Below are 21,058 nucleotides of genomic sequence, written 5' to 3' on the forward strand. Positions count from 1 at the left end.
ATTCTCCATCTAGTTGTATTTTATTTTCATTAGACATATTTTACATTTTAAAGAACAAACTTTTGGTTTTGTTGTCCTTAGTTTTGGAGATTATTTTATGAAAATACTGATTAGTATTGTATTCTCTTTTGTAGAGTGATTTCTGTGAGCGACCGCTTGTGCCTACAACTTTAAGAAGTGGAGTTGATCCTAATGTGCATGGAAATTGGTATGCTTGGGGTTATCGTACAGTGTCAAATTGTGCTTTAACGACCATACAAGAGGTTAAGGGTTACAATGTCAGCGCATATAATCTTCCAGAAGACTGGGGATTGGATGTGCTACCTTGCTATAAGCTCACTCCCATGGATTGCTTTCGAGAAGGAAAAGATTTTGATTATCCCAAAGCAATACAACAACTTGAGCAAATAGGTGAGACAAAAACTATTTCATTGAATTTGACCCTATACAAGATTTTATGCCTCTCTCTCTCTCTCTCTCTCTCTCTCTCTCTCTCGCTCACACACACACACACACGCACGCACACACACACACTTTTTTTTGTGAAAATTTTTTATTGTTTATATTACAAGAGTAGCGACCTCAAAATGAGGCAGCCGAAATTACATCAGCTGAAAATCTCAGTGTATGCTAGATATACATCATGATCTATGTAGCGCGTCTACAAGCAATCAAAGAAGGATTGTTGCAGAGAATGCTTTAAAAAGCCAAACAAGGAAAATATAGGATCACCAAAGACTTTACAGTTCCTGTCTGTCCATAAAGTCGAGAGTGCCCAATAGCAAACCCAAACAAAGAAAAGATGAAACTCCGGACTGGGTGGATGAAAACCAAAAATTCCAGAAAGACTTCCCAAAAGGAATAGTCGGGAATCTCGCTCGCAGGTGTTGCCGAAGAAGATAAATGAACTCACAAGAACATGGACAAAACCAGAATAAATGAGGCACAGTCTCCTGAGAAATCAAACATCTGTGCCAACGAGCAAGAGCAATGTGTCTACGAGCCAACATCTGTCCAGATGGAAAAATGCCTTGCCTAGAAGCACTCGCTAGAAGAAAATCTGTTGCCGAAGAGGAGCTTTGTAGGCCCAAAGCTGCTGTAATCTCTTTCTCCACCGTTTGGCTGGGCTATTTATTTGCCAAATAGAATTGCCTTTCTCTGAAACCCAAGGTTGAGGCAAAAGGATTTTATACAATGCAGGCACCGTAATCTGAGATAGCCTCAAAGGGCACCTAGGGAAGTCAAAGTCCAATCCTCCAACCTGTCCTAAAGTTCCAAAGGAGGAATCGGAACAAAAGGCGAAACCATATAAGCAATTTGTTGCCACAAAGCATAATAATGAGAGCCCAAGCCATACCGTGTAGCTGCCAGAGAAAAAGGTAGCACATAGCCATCATCATGAATAACATCAGCAACAGAAGTGATGCCCTTAAAAGAAACAAAGTAGGAACGGCGAGGTTCCTATAAAGCCAGTGGAGACTGAAAAACTGTCGACCAGTGAATGCTTTCAGCTCGCAAAGAATCACCCAGCAAAGACTGCCGACCATGCCATTCCAGATGAGAGAGCATGTGCTTCCAATCACGAAGCAAATTGGAGACCAAAGAGCAGCTAGGCAAAGTGCCATCGATGCGACCAAATAAGAAATCCCAGTAATTGATATGCCAGTGACCAAAGGCAGAAATACTGATATGTGTGACCAGAGATCTAATCATAAGAGCCCAAGGCTGATCACCTTGCACAAATTGCAGCAACAGTTTTCCCTTGTGAGCAAGGATATGCACCTGGATATTCGTGATGTTCAAACCACCATGCATGTTAGGAGAACAAAGTTGATGCACTAAAAGCAGCCTGAGACTGTTTCTGCCATGTTTGGAATGCCAAAAGTTTTCCATAATGGCAAACATGAAAGAAGCAAGATCTTCCTTTTTGAACATGATTAAAGGCAAATAAAATTGAATATAAGCCACAAGGATGGACTGCACTATCCGAAGCCGAACATGCAAAGGCCAAGTTGCCAATTTCCAATACTCTAGCTTTTTTCGAAGTTTGACCATCACCCAATTAGTTTGTTGACGACGAGTGAGACCCCACCCCAAAGGGTAACCAAGATGATGAACAATCTCAGTGGGTGGAAAAATTTCCCCGGGCCACAAAAGACTATGCCAGTCTTTAGAATGCAATGGGAGTAGCTTAGACTTTTTAAAATTTACATGAAGACCAGCTGCTAAACCATAAACAGAGAGTGTGCATCAAAACAGAAAGATCATTTTGTGTATTCTTCGAGGTAAAGAAAGAATCATCAGCATAGGCTTGAGCAACCATGCTGCGATTTGCATCCAATTCCAAACCATGAAGGGAGCTTGTAGCCACGAGATGATCAATATATTGCAGCATAGGATGGGTAGCAATGGCATACAATAATGTTAGAAAAGACCCAACAGAGGGTACACGCAGCGGAAATAATGCCCAAGAGCTCACACAGTGTGCGGTGTGTGTGTGGAATCACAAACTTCTTTACTTATGTGCATTCAATAGGTGTGCAGACTCATCAATAGACAATGAACCAAACTAGATAGAGAAACCACCAAATAATATATTTCCGTCCACAACTATGGACACAATACAAGAGAGACAGATCCAGAGTCCCACCAATGGTGTGGTCCTCTGATCTTACCACAAAGTCCTTCTCCTATCTGCTGGCTATCTCTAGACTAGAGTCCGCGTGCTCCACCTTGAGCGTGAGTAGACTTTCCGTCTAGAATGATCTTCTCCACCTTGCTGTCTGGAAACCAGTCTAGGTGGGCAGCCTCTTGCAAGCTAAGTCTGCAGCACAAGGTACTTCTTTCTCCTCCTGACTGTAGGCCCAAAGGTAGCCCTGCTGCTGCTCCTTCTGCTGGTGGAATTGCTGCTCCAGATGATGTGAAATGAGGCCTGAACGGCCTCCTTATATAGGCCCCAAGGGCCTGGCCAGCCAACCGACCCAGCAGCCCTAGAAAGGGCCGACTGCTGGTCGGTTCAGCCACCTGCCCCTGGCCGACCAAAACCGACCCACAGCTCCCTATTTATGGGACTGTGGGCTGCCCTTTTGGGGCACTCATTACAAGGGCCCTTGGCCCACCTTTCAAGGGCAGATGCCCTATAAATACAGGGTCCAGCCCCCCCCAAAACCTACTGCAGACAGTGCGCCTCCTGTCTAGATCCATCGCAATCTGTCCCAGACTGTCTTGCCTCTGCTCCGGGCTTGTTCCAGCTCTAGGGCTCCTGCCTGAGCTCTGTACGTGACCCTGAAACCAGCCGTACAGCAGGCATCTGTAATCCGTACACATCTGCCATGCTTCCGCACTTTTCTGGCCCTCTGTCCTGCCCATAACAGTGCTAGATGTGCTGCCCACATGACATCCATGATGCTGTCTATGTGGCAGCCCCTTTCTCTCTTTTTCTGTTGGGTACTGCCCTAGGTATCCCTCCCCCATGCTCTCCTCATATGGGAGCTTACAGATGGGGAGGTGACCTTTCCAACACCCCCTCTCACCGACACATCTCAGCCCAATGCCAACACGTCGATGAAGATGCTAGTAACTCCCTGGTTCTAGTCCTTTGGAACCTTTCGGTGTCGAAATCTTTTCCTGGCTTTGCATCCAGTGGCTCCTGCTCCACCAGGTCCGGTTCTGCTTCCGCACACCATCCTGTACACAGGTCCATCTCTGGTAGCACCTCCTGGTATCACCTCCTTCAGTCGCATTCCCGCCTCTGAACTTGAGCAACCCAGCCGTCACGATCTTCCAGTCGTCCCCCTCATAATGAGTGAACAACCTGGAGTCTTCCAGGCACCATGCTCTGAGGGTCTGTTTCAACCCGTCCTTCCTTTGGCAAGGTCTGTAACCAATGAATATTTCCAGATAACCTGGACCATGAACTCTCGCTGAGTTCTCAAGCAGGTACTCTTCTGACTTCAGTACCCTTTGTCCACCACCTTCTAGCAATCTGCGTCCGAGATTTGAAGAAGCACCAATACTTCCCCTTCTGCCTTCGAAGAAGGCCAATTCCTTCCAATCTCTTATCACCTGAGACAAATGAAGAGCAGAATCTCTCCACGGCATGCTATAAAGGCTCAAATGCAGAATATCAAATACATACCAGACTGTTGTACTGCCTGAATGTTCGCTCTGAAAGCAAACCCTGTACCTCAATGAGGCACCCGCCAAGATCCTGTGTAATCCTGTACTGTCCCCTTCTGAAGTCCAGCATCCATCTGACCATGAGACCCTAGGGCTTTCTATGGAATCCACCCTCGTGTCAATGTCAACAGCTACACACCTGGAAGGTACCAAGCGCTCCATACTGTCCTTCACCTTCACAAAGGCATCTGACTCCTCGTCGACCCACATCTCTATGTCAGACATCCTCACTGTGATTTCTGGATCAACATATCTGACCTCGGTAACACTTGGTGATGTCACCAGGAACAACTCTTCGATTACCACATTTGCTTTGGCCTTTCCCTCTGAATCTGAGTCAGACTCCTGTTTGTTTTTCAGATTCGCCTTTTTCTTTCTGCAGTCTTTTGCAAAATGTCCGGGCGTATCACAATAGAAACACTTCTTCTTGTGCTTCCTCTTCGAAGTCCCCTCATCGTCAGAGTCATCTTTATTGGACTTGCCACCGTTAGGCTTGCCCTTTCCTTTGCCAGCGGAATCCTTCACCAGCATCGCCTTGTCATCTTTGTCCTCGTTGTAGAGCTTCTCCCGAGCTTCCTCCTGTAGAAGTAATGGACACAACTCCTCAAACGTAAGAGGTTTGGTGCTCTGGCCTGCTGTCACAGCCGTAACAAAGCTCTTGAAAGTCCGAGGCAATCTCCTCAGTACCATCAAGGCCAGATGGCATGAGTCTGTCTTCTGACCAATTGCTGCCAGCTGATCCCGCACCACCTTGACCTTCGTCAAATGGCTATGTACCGTATCGCCTTCTTCCATATCAAGATTGTAGAGTTGATGCTGAAGAAGCACGATCCGGGAGGTATTATCTGTCTCGTACAGATCCTTCAGGGTGGCCCACGCCTCTACTGACGTCTCGGCCAGCTGGATATGTGGAAGAACAGAGTCCGCCGTAGTCCCTATGATTATTGCCAGGGCATGAGCATCTCTTTCTTCCCAAGCTTCAAGCTCCTCTCTGTCTACTGCCATGAGTACCTTCCCTTTACTGTCCACCAAGTCTTCTGGCTTCGACTTCTCTCCCGCCGTGGTCAGCTTCCACAACTTCCGAGCCACTAAATGACTCCGGATCTTCACTTTCCAGATCGGGTAATTAGTCCCGTCCAGGTTCCCAGACTCTCCAAAGTTAGGGATAGTGAAAGAGAGAAAACTGGAGGAGGAAGGGATAGCAGGGGCTGAAGAGGCTGTAGATGGCGACATCTCTGCTGTATATACCACACAGCAAAGTCAACCAAACTCAAATTCAGTAAACCAGAACTCTGAACGCTCCTGACTGAACCTGAGTCACCCTCCTTCTCGCAAGGGCACAATCCTCCAGTCGTGGAAGTCGATTCCCTAGAGCTTCTGAATCAGGGTCGTCCTTCAGCAAGGTCCCTGCCTTCAGGCTCCCACACCTGTGATCCTCCTACTTGGGCTCTGATACCATGTTAGTAGAAAAGACCCAACAGAGGGTACACGCAGCGGAAATAATGCCCAGGAGCTCACACAGTGTGCGGTGTGGGTGTGGAATCACAAACTTCTTTACTTATGTGCATTCAATAGGTGTGCAGACTCATCAATAGACAATGAACCAAACTAGATAGAGAAACCACCAAATAATATATTTCCGTCCACAACTGTGGACACAATACAAGAGAGACAGATCCAGAGTCCCACCAATGGTGTGGTCCTCTGATCTTACCACAAAGTCCTTCTCCTATCTGCTGGCTATCTGTAGACTAGAGTCCGCGTGCTCCACCTCGAGCATGAGTAGACTTTCCGTCTAGAATGATCTTCTCCACCTTGCTGTCTGGAAACCAGTCTAGGTGGGCAGCCTCCTGCAAGCTAAGTCTGCAGCACAAGGTACTTCTTTCTCCTCCTGACTGTAGGCCCACAGATAGCCCTGCTGCTGCTCCTTCTGCTGGTGGAATTGCTGCTCCAGATGATGTGAAATGAGGCCTGAATGGCCTCCTTATATAGGCCCCAAGGGCCTGGCCAGCCAACCGACCCAGCAGCCCTAGAAAGGGCCGACTGCTGGTCGATTCAGCCACCTGCCCCTGGCCGACCAAAACCGACCCACAGCTCCCTATTTATGGGACTGTGGGCTGCCCTTTTGGGGCACTCATTACAAGGGCCCTTGGCCCACCTTTCAAGGGCAGATGCCCTATAAATACAGGGTCCAGCCCCCCCCAAAACCTACTGCAGACAGTGCGCCTCCTGTCTAGATCCATCGCAATCTGTCCCAGACTGTCTTGCCTCTGCTCCGGGCTTGTTCCAGCTCTAGGGCTCCTGTCTAAGCTCCGTACGTGACCCTGAAACCAGCCGTACAGCAGGCATCTGTAATCCGTACAGATCTGCCATGCTTCCGCACTTTTCTGGCCCTCTGTCCTGCCCATAACAGTTCTAGATGTGCTGCCCACATGACATCCATGATGCTGTCTATGTGGCAGCCCCTTTCTCTCTTTTTCTGTTGGGTACTGCCCTAGGTCTCCCTCCCCCATGCTCTCCTCATATGGGGGCTTACAGATGGGGAGGTGACCTTTCCAACAAATAAAGCACTAAGGGGACATCCTTGACGAACCGAACAATGAAGAGTCCACTCATCAGAGAGATCTCCATAAAGAATGCAAGCAGCATTGTTGTTCCTGTCAAGCCAGTAAATAACCTGATGCATTTTTGTTCCAAATCCCAAACCTCGCATTGTTTGCAAGATGAATTTCCATTGAGCTGTATCAAAGGCTTTTGCAATATCCACCTATAAGAGCAGAACATCTTGTTGCATGTATTTGGCATATTCAATCCCAATATAAGCATCGGCAATATTATCTGTGATATGCCTACGGGGAACGAAGCCATATTGCGAAGGATGCAGCCCATCATGCAAATAACCTTTAATACGATCAACAACCATTTTGGCTATGATCTTGTAAATGGTTGGCATGAGCGTTATTGGTCTCCAATCAATGAGCGAATCACATAGCTGCTTTTTTGGAAGGAGCTTGACAAGTCCTTTTTTCCATGACATAGGCATTTGCCGATTTTCCCAGGCTGAATTAACCATTTGCAGCAAAGTAGGCTTGATGATATCCCAGAAGGCAAGAAAAAATTCAACAGTGAGATCATCCCATCCTGGAGATTTCCATCTGCCATAGGATTTAATGACATTTGATAATTCTCTTTCAATGAAAGGAATTTCCAATTCCAAAGCCTGAGCATCAGAGAGAATGGGATAGACATGCTGCAAAAGAAGTTGGCGGGTGGACACAACCTGAGGAGAAATAATGTCCACATGCCCAAAATGAGATGAAAAGTGTTGCACACAAAAATCAGCAAGCTCTGAGCAAGATGAGGACCAAGGACCATGAGACATCCGCCGACAAATATTGGCAGCTTGTCTTTTGTAATGCAAACTTTTAAAGAATTGCTTGGAAGAGCAACCTGTATCCAAAAAAGCCCTTTGCCGAGATCGGGTCTCCCATTTAGCAAGCTTTCTTTGATCATTCGATTGGAGACAGAATTAAGCCTGAAATATTAGCATGCCTTCCGAAGACAAAGGCCGAAGATGACTGAGTTCAGTCAAACTGTGGCAAGTGTATTTGGCATGCTTCACAGTCTCCCGTGTGGCCCGCATGTAGGATTTACCATAATCTCGAATAACAGCTTGCATTCTTGCAACAAAAGCCCGCCATGCATAATCCAGATCAATGTGCATTTGATGAGAAAGAGGCTGAATGGCATAAAAAACTATGGCTTTAACATCAACATGGTCAAAGTAACCATTATGTATCAGCAAAAGGCGTCTGCAAGCAATCTATCATCTAGGAAGTCATGCAAAGAGAGCCTCAGCCAAAGAGGAGCATGATCCGAATGTGTGAAAGCATGGTCAATCCAAAGCTGACAAGTGAAGGCATCAGAATGCTGTGAATCAACCCGATACCATCTGTCCAAGTGTGTTTGATATGAAGATTGAGCATTATGCTGAAGGGTATAGCCCAGAAGCATGGGCTGCAATTCCTTCCAGAGATCAACCAGACACAACTGAAGCAAAAAATCAGACTATGCCTGCTTTTCAGAAGCCAACCTGTGAGTGTGGCCCGAGGTATTATCTCCTGGTTGTGGGGGGCATTATTGAAATCACCACAGATAAAAGCATGATGCCGCCAGGGATATTTGTGCATAGCATCCCAAATCAAAGCTCAATTCCCGAAAGATTGAGGAGCCTATACTGATGCAAATTCAAAGATGTCGCCTTGAACAAGGCATTGTATGATCATCCATCAATCGTAGTGATCGTTGAAGGCCACAATAGGCTGAAGATCATGCTTAACCAAAAGGCCCACCCCAGAGAAAGAGTGCTCTCCGGCATAGAAAATGTCATAATCAGCAAGATTTACTAGCATACATATGCATAAAAAGCCACTATATCAGGCTTCAATTGGCTTATATACAGCCATACCAATTTCCATTTTCGACCATCACACAAACCCTGTACATTCAAAGTGACACATTTGAGATGATCAAGCATATATATAGATATAGGACAGGTATGTACAACAGCAAAAATGCCTTCTATATCTGCATTTCCACCTCAGTATCCGGGCCCGGGCCTTGGCCCTGAGAAGAAAACTCAGCCTAAGGAGAAGACAATACGGCAGCAACTTCGTCTTCTGGAAAGAGGGTACGATTGGCAGTCACTGCAGCCCAAGTCAAACCAATACCAAAATTTTCAGCCGGTGTTTTGCCCTGAGAGGAAGCACCATTCCAAGTCCGGGAGGGAAAAGATCTCCTAGGTGAGATGACTTTTTTGGGGGTTTTCCAAGCATCATTCAAAGTTTTTTCCTTGGCCTGAGGATGAGAGGCCGAAGGCACAGAAGGAGGAGCATCACCATTCGAAGCAACCGGTGCTTTCCCTTTATCCTAGACAGCAAAAAACTGTTTGACCCCCTTAGTCTTCATCAAAGAGGAGGTAGTAGAAGTCTTTCTCGAAGGCGGTGACAAATCAGCCTGCAATGGCATTTTGGGACTACGTGAAGGGCATTGTGAAGCCATATGCCCGAACTTCTTGCATTCAAAGCAAGCACCTGCAAAGAGACCCCATTTCAGTTTATAGAAGGCACTGCCCATTGAAACATTATTCATTGTAACCGAATAAGAGTCTGGGGTTGGATTATCTATGTCCCACAAAATATAAAATCTATTTGAATTGCCATTAGGCCATGGTGGACAAACCACTTTGCCAAGAGAGGCTGCAATTTTTGGCAAAAGAGAGGCCAGACATTGAGGGAAATCACACACACACACACACCTTTTTTTTTAATGAAAATACCCACCAGGAACTTGTAACCAACCTCTAGAATCCCCAAAAAACTTTTGGTTAAAGAATGCCCCAAACTTCAGTCTGCGTGGAATGAAAACAAGCCGCTCAATGCAGAAGCAGAAAGCTCCGCCAATGCCTGGAAGCAGCCCAGGAACTCAGCTCCCCGGAACACGAGCAGAACAGCCCCGGAGAGGGCCCTGAAGCAGCCCAGCCTGAAGCGCAAGGGAGGGGCAGACAACAGCTACTGGCGGCCTGAAGGGCGGCCTAGATGGCAGCCTGAAGGGGCGACCTGAAGGGCAAGGGGAGCTCGACCAGCAGGGCGCGACCAGCAGTAGCCAGTCGGGCTGAAGGGGGGGCGCAACGCGAGCGGGCTGAAGGGGGGGCTCGACCACCAGGGCACACCTGCAGCAGCCAGACGGGCTGAAGGGGGGCGCGATGCGAGAGGGCAAGGGGGGGCGACCTGAGCAGCCTGCGCGGCCAAGGCAGCAGGGCGTTGCCAAGGGAGCAAGTCGCGGCCAAGGGGCAGGGCGCTGCCAAGGGCTGGGTGATGGCGACGGACGGTGGCGGGGGGCAGCTTCTCCCCTCAGGACAGCGCAAGCTGAGACAATGGAGGACACTAAAGCCACTCGCATCGCCGAACCTGAGGAGATTGAAGTCACAGTTTCTTTTCCTCCTGACATTGTGCAGATGATTGAGGTAGCAGAGGAGGGTTTTCGTTTGACGCACATCATTGGCTTTCTACCCTGTAGAGGCCAACAGTTACGTGATTGGGTGTACACTAGCATGGCCTCATTGGGTGTCTCAGTTACGGTTTTCCGATTGCTTGGCAGAGGGTACTTTTCTTTTGGCCTTCAGTCTGCAGAGCAGGCTCAAAGAGTACTTATGTTCAGTTTCAGAGCAGAGTCATCCATTTGTGGCCTTGGTGGAAGCACTTCAGTACTACTTCCCCGGGATCGCGTCAGGTCTCTTTTTGGATGCTTTTCCCTGGACTTCCTGATGAGGTCAGCTCTTGTCGCAGAGCTGTGGAGCATATGGCTAGCGTGGCAGGTACAGTCATCCCATCAGGTGCTAGACTTTCCTATGCTCAGTCACTTGCTGGTACAGGTGTTAGGAGGGTCAGACTCACTTCAGAGTTCCCCCCTTCTCGACCTTTGCCTACTTTGATTTCGTACTCCACGAGAGATGGGGTCCAGATGCAGCAGAGGGTTTTGTACGAGGGGCTTCCTGATCAGTGTCTTTTCTGTCGGAAGAGAGGTCACTTTATTAGGGATTGCCCCAGTCGTCGGTCTCGATCAGAGACTCCGGATCCTTCTGATCCTACGAGTGACCCAGAGCCTACAGTTCAGCCTCCAGGGGTCTCTGAGCCTGCTTCGACTCATTCAGCAGAACGAGAGGAGACTCCTCTGGGGGAGCCTCCAGTGGAATCAGAGGACTTGGAGGTGCCTCCAGTGGAACAGATTTCACGGAGAGCTCGGAGGAGACGGGGACAAAGGGAGAGCCAGCAGTATGAGAAGCCCCAGGCTCACAGATGACAGAGAGTTGAGACATATGTGCAGGAGACCCCGGAAAGGGGAGATGCAGAGGACCATCCGCAGGCAGGTCTTGACACTGTGCAGGAGACGGTACCTCAGGGAGTCAAGTCACATGTGCAGGAGACCCCAGAAAGGGGAGATGCCGAGGACCATCTGCAAGCAGGTCTTCACACTGTGCAGGAGACGGTAGCTCAGGGAGTCGAGACACATGTGCAGGAGACCTCGGAAAGGGGAGATGCGGAGGACCATCCACAAGCAGGTCTTTCTAGTACTTGACGAGGGTAGGTTACAGGCTTCAGCAAAGAGACTCTCATCACCTACCATCTGCCTCACAGCATTGGCACACACAGGGACTTACTGCAAAGCTCTTGCTGAGCTACTGGACTCACTTTTGGGGCATCAGTAGAGCCAGGAAAGTCTCCTACTTTCTTTGGCTCACTATACATAGGGGTATACCTGTGGGTACTTGGCTTCAGCAAATGGGTAGACCCTCCTTGTGTATGCGTTGTCAGCTTGCAGAGGAATCTAGTAAGCATTGTTTATGGAGCTGCCCCAGCTCTAGAGTGGTATGGACAGGTATCTTCAAGTTGTTGTCATATGTTACATCCGAGTCCTTTCTGATGACATGGGGCGCTGCCCTTTGGGGGAGAGCATCTGGAGCCTTTGCTCTCTTTGAGTCACAGCCAGGAGATCACGGTTTCTTCATGCAGTGTCGCCAGAGACGGGGTCCCACAGATATCAGCATCATGGAGCCGCAGGATTTACTTTTGGTACCTGTACCAGCTCAGGATTCCATGCCTACTTCACCTGCAGGGTCAGCTTGGGAGGTGATTTCCAGCATTACCCTATGGCGGATATGGTGTTCGCGATGTTCTTTTGTCCTTGGGGGCCATTTATGCACGGAGGCTGACACTCTCGCTTCCATTTGGGCGGAGATTTTCACTCTCAGGAGTCAGTGGGAGCGGTGTACAGGCACCTCTTTGGCAGCTCGTGGGAGACTTTTATCCTTCATGAGGACATGGGACTGCTCATTATTTTTTCATTTGACCCCTTTTGGGATGTCGTGGCATTTTAGACTACCACCATGGCTTTTTTTCCACATTGTTGAGGCTAGGGATAGAGTACTTTCTCTCCCACCTGTTGTATGATTCGTTTTGAATGGAATATATCACTTTTTTTGTTAAAAAAATTTATGAATTGAAAATATCAGTGTATGCTAGATATACATCATGATCTATGCAGTGCGTCTACAAGCTTTTTTTTTTTTTTTGTAAAACCACAGCTTAAATTATCAAAGACTATGTAATACAGAAGGTGAACTCCATGATGGAGTCAACCTTTGAAAGTCAAAAGCAGTGGAAAAAAACATCCAAGACCAAAGTATCCAGATCTCCCTGTTGAATACAATCATAGAGTGACTGACGAAGGGATCCTCGAAAGAAATAAAATGGATCAAAGGAACCAGAGCCAAATGATAGATGAGTCCTCTGCAACCAAATGCTCCATAATGACCAGAAACGGACCCAGGCGAGGAACAAGGCAAACGAGCGAAGTCGGGGAGGGGTGCAACCAAAGATCCAATAGAAGCGGCCAAAAACCACCGAAGGAAATCGGAGCTGAAGACAGTGCGAAATCCGATGAATAAGATCCCTGGAGGTGGAGCACGACCATAATAAATGTGGGATGGTCTTCAATGAAGAAGCACAGCGCTGACATCGAGAAGAAGCACACACACACACACACACACACACACTTTCTTTTTGGTAAAGAACCTTTCATTAAGAAGAATGTACATTCATAGCTGTCTCAAAATGGAACAGCTACTACTTATAAACTAGTAGAAGTTGACAAGAAAACACATGATAGCTGCTCCAATGAAGAACCCCACACACACACACACATTTTGTAAAAGGGAGTATTTTATTAAGATAAAATGAAAATTCCAAGCAGCTCCAAGGAGGAGCAACTTCTTCTCGCACACTTTTTTTTTGGTGAAACAGTACACACACACACACACACACACTTACTTTTTGGGGTAAAATCAATATGTTTTTATATTACAAAAATCAGTTTCTAAAGAGGGGACATGCGGCTACAACATCAAAAGATCTCATTATATGACAAGAAAGTAGGATAATCAAGATCCGGAGCATGCACACAGCTGTAGCATGATTGCCGTAAAGAAGCCCAAAAGAGCGACACCTCTAGCCACGTTCCAAAGCTCCAGCTTCAAAGCAATTGTCCCCACCCAGCCAATCGGATACCGCCTTCTGCTCTCTCTGTCATCAAGCCCCAGCACTCCATAGCTCTCTTCAAAAGCCGCAGCCCACCACTCCCGTTATCGCTCACCTTCCTTAACGTGACGATCACGGCCTCGTATCAAGAACTCCAGCGTCACGGCCTCTCCCTTGGACCTGATGCACACGCTCTCTTCATCCAAGTTATCCCAGCCTCTCACAAGAGATGCTTCCACGGTCCATTACTTGGACTCCTCCCTCTTGTCTTTGAGCTCGCATGTCCATTCTCTGTGTGCCCACGAACCTTCTGGAATTCTCCTTCAAGCCCAAGCTCCACGTACGTGCCAGCTCTCACAATCCAGAAGCTTACCTTTCCTCATCACGTAGCCAACTTGCATGCATGGTTGCCTTCTCGCAAAAATAGCCACATCATCCCATGCTTTTTACTACTCTTCCACCCTTCCTTCAAAATTTATACCAAGGCAATTAAATGACCAAACCATAGACTTTGTACACACAGATATGGATGTACCAGGGAACAACATTCCGGCATTCTAGAATGCATTTCGGATCTAAAATCTGGCATTCCAGATTCTATAGCATTCCACACCTAAATTAGGCATTCCTAAAGCTGAAATGGAAAGTTTAGAGCTGGTAAACGTGGCTTTCTTTCTATATTTTAGTATATTTCTATATGATTGGATGATGTGTCATATGACATGGCATTTCATTCCCCGTTTCCCCTCCCCGGAATGTTCTTGTTCTCAGAACATTCCCGTCAAGCATCTTGTACCATAAACATTAGATTTCACAATCTGACATCTGCAAAAAGTGCCTAGAGCACAATCTCTTAAGGCCTACAAATCACCAATGTGTTTTTTCAACTGGTTCCAAAAGGTTTGTATGATTTGCAGCTAAATCTGACATATTTTTTAGTTTTGGACCCACAAAAATTCCCTGGAGTATTTGTTTCCTATAATGCTGCATGAATGAGGAAAAATCTTTAAAATTTTGTATCTAGAAGAAATGAACTTTGTGGAATGTTGTTTATGGCTTCACTAAAGCTTTTTTTTGTTACAGTTGTTGTCAATTCCACACTCAATACAACATTGAACCAGCTCGTGTATGGATTTGAACAACTCTCTAACAACTTTTGTCTTGGCCAACTGCAATCCTCTTTGAACAATCCTGTTAGTTTGAATGTTACCTTGTCTCCAGAAAGGATTACTGATGTAAGCCACAATCTTGCGTTATATGCTCTGTTTTGCAAGAACTTCAGTACATGTATCATGTACTTTCATGTTGAATGGAGTTTTATACCATTGTGCTTGTAAATTATATAATCTCTTGCTATCCTTTTGTAGATTTTAGCAGCTGTTAAGTCTATGATATCAGTTTTTGCTGCTTGGGGTTACAATTGGCGCCCGTCCTACAAAACCATGACAAGTGATCAGGTTAATATTTTATACATACTTCATAATTGAGAAGTGTAGGCCATTATGGAAAAAAAAGGGGTTTCTTACATTTCCTGTGCAGATATTGGACCACATCAATAAGGCAATCCAGTTCTCAAGAGATACCAGTATCGATTCGAGTAATCCAGCTGTAAGATTAAAGTTCTCTTAAAGTGACAGTGCACGTTTATAGTTCCTATTTTGATAAAATTATTTGTCCACAATATACAAGGATGGAAATATAAAATAAATATATGTTTTCAATTTTCCATGGCGCTCACCCTTGTGTGAGATTATTTTTCTCTCTATCCCACTTGCACTCCTTCTCATGACTGTCTCCATGTGTGCCTATTTTGATTTTTTTCTATAGTATGCAAGCCTTTTGTAACCACCTATTAATGCTTTCTGAGATAGAGAGTCATGAGTGACTCCATGTAGCCTCAAGCCCACCAAAAACCCCATCATTTATACCCAAACAAGACTCAAATATGTATGCCTTGAAACTCATAAAATATTGCTGAAACTTTGTTTGGAAAATTTTCATTACACTATATGCAGCTGCTCCATGGCATAAGGAATGAAACTCCATCCCTTTTGCAATGAAAAAAAATAGTGAAATGTCATTGTACGGGCAGCAAATCTTCCAGGACTTGGTGTATCTGGTTTACTAAACTCAAGGAAGAGTTGGATCAGTGTGAGGAATCAGTATTGTTTGATCTGCATTCAGCTAATTCTCCCAAAAATATGCTCTTGTGGAATATGATATTTTTGTGCAAAATTTTGCATAACATTGCATATCGACAATCCTAGAAAGCATGAGAGCCTTACTTAATGATCTTGTGACTTTGAGAAACCTGACGGAGCAAAACTCACGAAGTTGGAGTTGCAGCTCCCTTCCCGTCCCTCCCCCTCCATCCCTGCTGCCACCTGCTTCCCTCCTCCCCCCTGCTGCTGCCCACCTCGCTTCCCTTGCTGCTGCTACTTCCCCTTCTGCCTCTATACCTCTGCCTCCTGCCATCAACTTCCCTCCTTCTGCCCCTACTTGCTACCTCCAACCCTTCTGCTCCTGACCCTTGTTGTCTCCCCCTTCTGCCCCTCTTCTGTCTGTTGTCCTTTTCCAACCCCTTCAATTTCCCTCTGCAGCTGCTATCCCCCCTTTGCCCCTCAGCCTCCCTCCCTCCCTGCTTCTCCCTCCCTATTGCTCCCTCCCCCCGCCCTCTCCCTCCCCCTCTCTCCCCTCCTAGGCCTTTCCTTTCCATCTCCTTGCCTTTCTCCCCTACCTCCTTCATCCTCGTCTTCTTTCTCAAGTGATGGACGGAACTTAAATATGTTTGAATCATTCGTCCACCTTTGATTGTCAAATGGTTCTGCATTCAGCCAAGCCTTGTCCCCTTCCACCATTGCGAGAACATGCATTTCTAAAGATGAGTTGCTACAGCTGCAGAAGGATGTTGCCCCTCCAGGATTGTTGTAGGCCTTGTGGAGAATGAAGGAGGAGAGGCCTACATGGAATGAAGTAGAAAAGTGCATGTGGCAAAGGAGTAGTTATCCCACATATGATGCGTTGTGAAGAGGCCTTGAGAAAATGGCCATACTTGTATTTGGGAACATGATCTTCTCCCCAAAGCTCGGTAGACCTTCTCATCTTATCCTCCTCTACCTTGCTTGGTTAACCTTATTCTCTCCCTCTCCTTCCATTCCCTATCCTCTGTGCTCTTCTCCTCTCTCCTCATGCTCTTTCCACTTTGCCTTTGACTGCATTTTTGTTTCATGATGCTCCAACGGGCGGCGGGCAAGCCCCTCCTTATTTCCGCTAATGCAGAGGGGTTGGGAGGGTAGGATCGCTGCCTGTAGTGGCGATAGTGTAGGAGCTATGGACATTGAAGGAACAGGAACCTTGCTCTTGAATTGGGATCTCAAAGAGATTGCACAACTCTCTGTTCAACAAGTTTCATTGGAAGGATCGCCGATCATTTGTACAAGCACCAAAAGCAAGTGGAGAGAAGGCTACTGCTGTGATTGTCGGTGCATAAAGTAAAGAGTCATACCTCTCATGCAATTGATGCAAGCTGTTCGAGCTTACTGGATGTCTTTCCCTCAGCAATCTTACCTTCATGCTTATAGGTCGTGAAGCTTTGTCTTTACGTCATAGTTGGTCATTGCAGTATTAATGTACCAATTTGTAGAGATCATCTCCAGGGGTTTGTTTGATGGATGGGTTTATTGTGTTGGATTATGTTGGCGCGTATATTTGTTAAAACATGAAGTCAAGTTGAGTGTGTTTTAGAGTGTTCTCCTAGCAGTTCTAGTAGAGTCTGCTCCACTTGGGGGAAGAATCGACACCTGATGTGGTTGCTAGAAGCCATGCAATGTTGTTACTGCAAAGAGGAATCGTGGGCTGGATCGACATCTCTTACCAAAAGAAGGAGCCTTCATGTTAAGATATTAAGGGAGGCCTGTTTCTTCATTTCTGGACACCAACAAGAAAGCCAAGCCTTCGCTCATGAATTTTGTCCTGAAGGTAATCACATCTCTTGATGTGTACATTGGGATTTGACGAATGGAGTTGCTTGCTGGTCTGCATCAATTTGCTGCTGCAAAGAGGGCGAGAAGAGTTCGTCAGGAAGGAAGGAACAAGAATCTAAGGGAACTGATTTCCATTTCTTTATGTTGATCGAGCGTGTCTGTTGTACGTGAGTCAGTTGTGATTGGTGTTGCTCAAAGAAAGCGATTCGATTTCTAGGCTGATCGCTTCTAGTTGATGTTACATTGAAAAAGACGTTTGACCTTGGAATCGTGTATCTACTTGTTGCTGCTCTGTGACTCCTAGCAGTCAGGAGAAGGCTCGTTTGCTGGTGTGAAAGCTGCTGAATTTCCAGAATTGAATAGTTTGACTCAGCCTATCTGTGGCTAAAGTTCTCACTTGGTGTTGACAGGCTGGAGTACCTTCAAATCTGCAAAGGATTCTGTGTTTTTTTCTGAAGTGACATCTTGGGAATTTTGATCGTGGGAGTGGGATTCGATGGTGGATTGAGTGCTCTTTGATTTGGGGATGAATTTACAGCAAGAACTGTGTAGTCTTGTGATTATTTGTTGGGAGGGAATCTTGTGGTAGTGGTGAAAGATCATAGTGGTAGGGAGAGAAGCAAGCTAACACTAGGAATGGAAAGGAGGCATAATGGAAATGAAATGGAAAGAAAATGAAAGCAATGGACAAGTACTCACATGATACCAAAGAGCTTGATGTTGACTGATATAATAGACAATAGACAAGTACAACACAATATAGTGTGACACAAGACTCTAGAAAGCCATAGTGTATATGGGATAGCACCCAATATGACACGTGGCATGTCTAGGACTCACTAGACTATAAAACACACCTAGAACACTCATTTTAGACTCACTTTGGCTTCATATTCCAATACCCCACTGGAATGGAACCAAGAATAAAACATGACAATGACAGTCATCAAACTGTGCACCCCATGTAACTCAGAGGCTAAAGTCCGAGCGTGTTTAGAGGTTGATCCAAGCACTCTCATGGCTTAAGACTCAACATGCTCAGAGGCTCACGTTATAGCATGGCTACATGACCAGCTCATAGGTCTAGGAATACACCACCATCCTGGAACTCGGCTAGGCCTGATAACGAGACCTATCAAAGCCAATACATATGGCTCCCACAGTACATCCCCCCTTGGCTTCATAACAAGACATGTTCTTTTTTTTTTCCCAAGAAAAGTACTTCATTAAGTATGAATAAAAACCGCAGAGCAAGCTCAAGTGCGGGAGTACATCATGTCGAGCATGAGAAAAAAAATAGCTTAGAATGAGCAAAGAAAAATCCCAGGTGGCGGCTGAAAATGCCACCTCATCCCTGAAGGAGACTCAGAGAAGAAAGGACAATCCTTCCAGACTTTGAGAAAAGCAACCCTCCTAGCAGTACCAATCCTGAAGGTTCCCTGTATGTTCGTCCAAATGGCCATCAAAGTGTGTATAGTATCTGCCCAGATACTGGCCATAGTCTGAGAAGGATGAACCTGGGAGTCCTCCAAATTTTTGGCATTCCCTGAGTCATATTATTGTTATACAAGTAGGACAATGCCCTGTGATGGACATGTCCAAACCTGGCATGCCATAAATCAGCCTGGGAAGTGTTTGCTACAGCCAATACCTTCTGATCATAAGGCTGAGCATCAAGCTTGCATAATCCTCTGTCCTATGTGCTTGTTGCTACAACTTCATACCCTTTCTTTGGATCCTTGATCTTGTATTTGTTATCCTGAAATTCAGCCAACATATGTTGATCATGGGCAATGTTTGAAACTCAAATCAGATGTTGCCTCAAATCTGGAACATACCAAACATTTAGGATATACTTAACTTTCCCATTATCAGGCTAAATGGGAATGTGCCCAACTCCGATGATGTCTTGAGAAGCATCATTGGCACACGTATCCTGTTTGCCATGAACAGGTGTGATGCTCTCAAACCACTCCTGGCGAGGAGTGATGTGCTTAGTAGCACCACTGTCGATATACCATGTATCACTTGCAACAAGGGAAGTATCCCTTGATTGATTTTCAGCATTCAAATCCCCCCTGGCATCTATCTTCTCATTAAATGCAGCAAACACAAAATCTCTATCACCTTGGGCAGGATGAGCTTCACCAGTGCATTTGAAGCACGAGTTTCAGTGGGGGCAATAAAATTACTGCTAGAGTTGTCCCTTTGCCTTTTTTTTTCATTGGCAATCCTTTTCTGACACTTTGCGGTGTAATGTCCTGGCTTCTTGCAATAGTTGCATTTGCCCTTTTTCTGAATTTTGCTTGAACTGCTTGCATTCCCCTCCTTGGGCTGAGTTGTATGGCTGTGTTTTGGCTCAAACTTTTTCTAAAATTTGCGCTTTCCACCCATGGCAAGCGCTTGCTCACCCTGACGAGAGGCTTTGGAGAAATTTGAGCATCTTTGCTCTTCCTGCAACAAAAGCCCAACTAACTCATCGAACGAGAGTGGGGCTGCCCTGAGAACAATGGTCAATGAAGTGACGAATGTGCCATATGAGGGCGCTAAGATATTGAGAGTAATAGAGACGACCTTCTTGTCTTCTATTTCCTCATCAATACTTGGGAGCCGATCACGTAGATCAATGATCCTAGCAATATGATCAGTGATGGCCTGGCCTTTCTGCATCTTGAGATCCTTAAGCTGATTTGTCACTGGTCAACCATAAGGTTGACTTTATGCCTACAACACCATATCTTTGTAATGTCTTATAGAGGATGATAGCACAAGCCTGTGAATGGCCCACAAGAGGTGCTAAGGGACAAAAACAAACTTTACAAAGTTTTGGTGCCCACAAAGGATACAAAATCTTCTTTTGGACTTCAAAATATTTTGGGTGGGATAAGATATCTGAAATGGCGTATCCATATAAAATGTGCACCTTTCTATGGTTCTAGAGTCCAAGATTCTCTCAAACTGTTGCTGCTCCCCGCTCATCCTGCTGCCCTCCCCTCGACTCCCCCTGCCTCCCTCCTTGCTGCTGCCCCCTCCCTTCCCCTCTCTGAAACCTCTCCTTGTCCCCCGCGCTGCTGCTGCACTCCCCACCCTTCGCGCAGCTGCTGCACTACCCCTCCTCCATGCTACCCCTCGCTGCTGCTGCGCTACCCCCCCCCCCCCCCCGGCGGCTGCTGCTGCGCTGCCCCCCACCTGCTGCTGCTTGCGTTCCCCCCCCCCCCGGCGTTGCTGCCTGCGTTGCCCCCCCCGCTGCTGCTCCCGCGCCCCCCTCTGCGCTGCTGCTCGCACCTCCCTCCCCCCTTCCCTCTCCTCCTCTCCCCCCCTCCTCCTCTCCCCCCCTCCTCCTCTCCTCCCCTCCCTCTCTCCTCTTTACTTCTCCCCCTTTCCTGCTGTCCCCTCCCTTGCTGCCCTCCCTCTTCCCCTTCTAGCTCCGCCTCCTTCAACCTCCCTCCTCCTGCAACCTAGACTTGTTCTCTCCCTCCTTCCCTTACCCTCTCCCTTCAGGTGTACCCCCGTTTTTTTGGGGGTCTCCTAGACATCAGGAAAGCGGACGGAGTTTCTTTATTGTGTTTGAGTCGGCCTTACCCACATCGATTGACGAATGGGCACCCATTCAGTCAATCCGTTTCCGCACACACTAGCCGCGAGGACCGTCACACTTTCAAAAGACGAGCTGCAGCAGTTGCAAAAGGACTTCAAGCATGAGTGTTCCACGACTCTCTTCGCACATATCTTTGGTTCACACCCCTCCAGATCACAGGCTAGAGATTGGATGCTTGCGGCGCTTCCCCAGGAACTCGCCCC

General features: G+C 46.7%; 1 protein-coding gene across 3 annotated transcripts in view; it reads left to right on the forward strand.

The window, feature by feature from the left end:
• The window catches only part of LOC147884641 (uncharacterized), a 186,348-nt gene that overhangs the window by 8,987 nt on the left and 156,303 nt on the right, over positions 1 to 21,058 (forward strand). For all 3 annotated transcript variants that reach the window (XM_087397364.1, XM_087397363.1, XM_087397362.1), the window contains 4 exons: positions 135 to 411; positions 14,358 to 14,509; positions 14,642 to 14,731; positions 14,814 to 14,882. In XM_087397364.1, the coding sequence (XP_087253490.1) occupies positions 135 to 411; positions 14,358 to 14,509; positions 14,642 to 14,731; positions 14,814 to 14,882 (588 nt within the window). The remainder of the gene's footprint in view (positions 1 to 134; positions 412 to 14,357; positions 14,510 to 14,641; positions 14,732 to 14,813; positions 14,883 to 21,058) is intronic.

Source organism: Dipteris shenzhenensis, chromosome 26, assembly GCF_047967505.1.
Source record: "Dipteris shenzhenensis isolate YYH24624 ecotype China chromosome 26, Dip_SZ_1.0, whole genome shotgun sequence".
NCBI classification, from domain to species: domain Eukaryota; kingdom Viridiplantae; phylum Streptophyta; class Polypodiopsida; order Gleicheniales; family Dipteridaceae; genus Dipteris; species Dipteris shenzhenensis.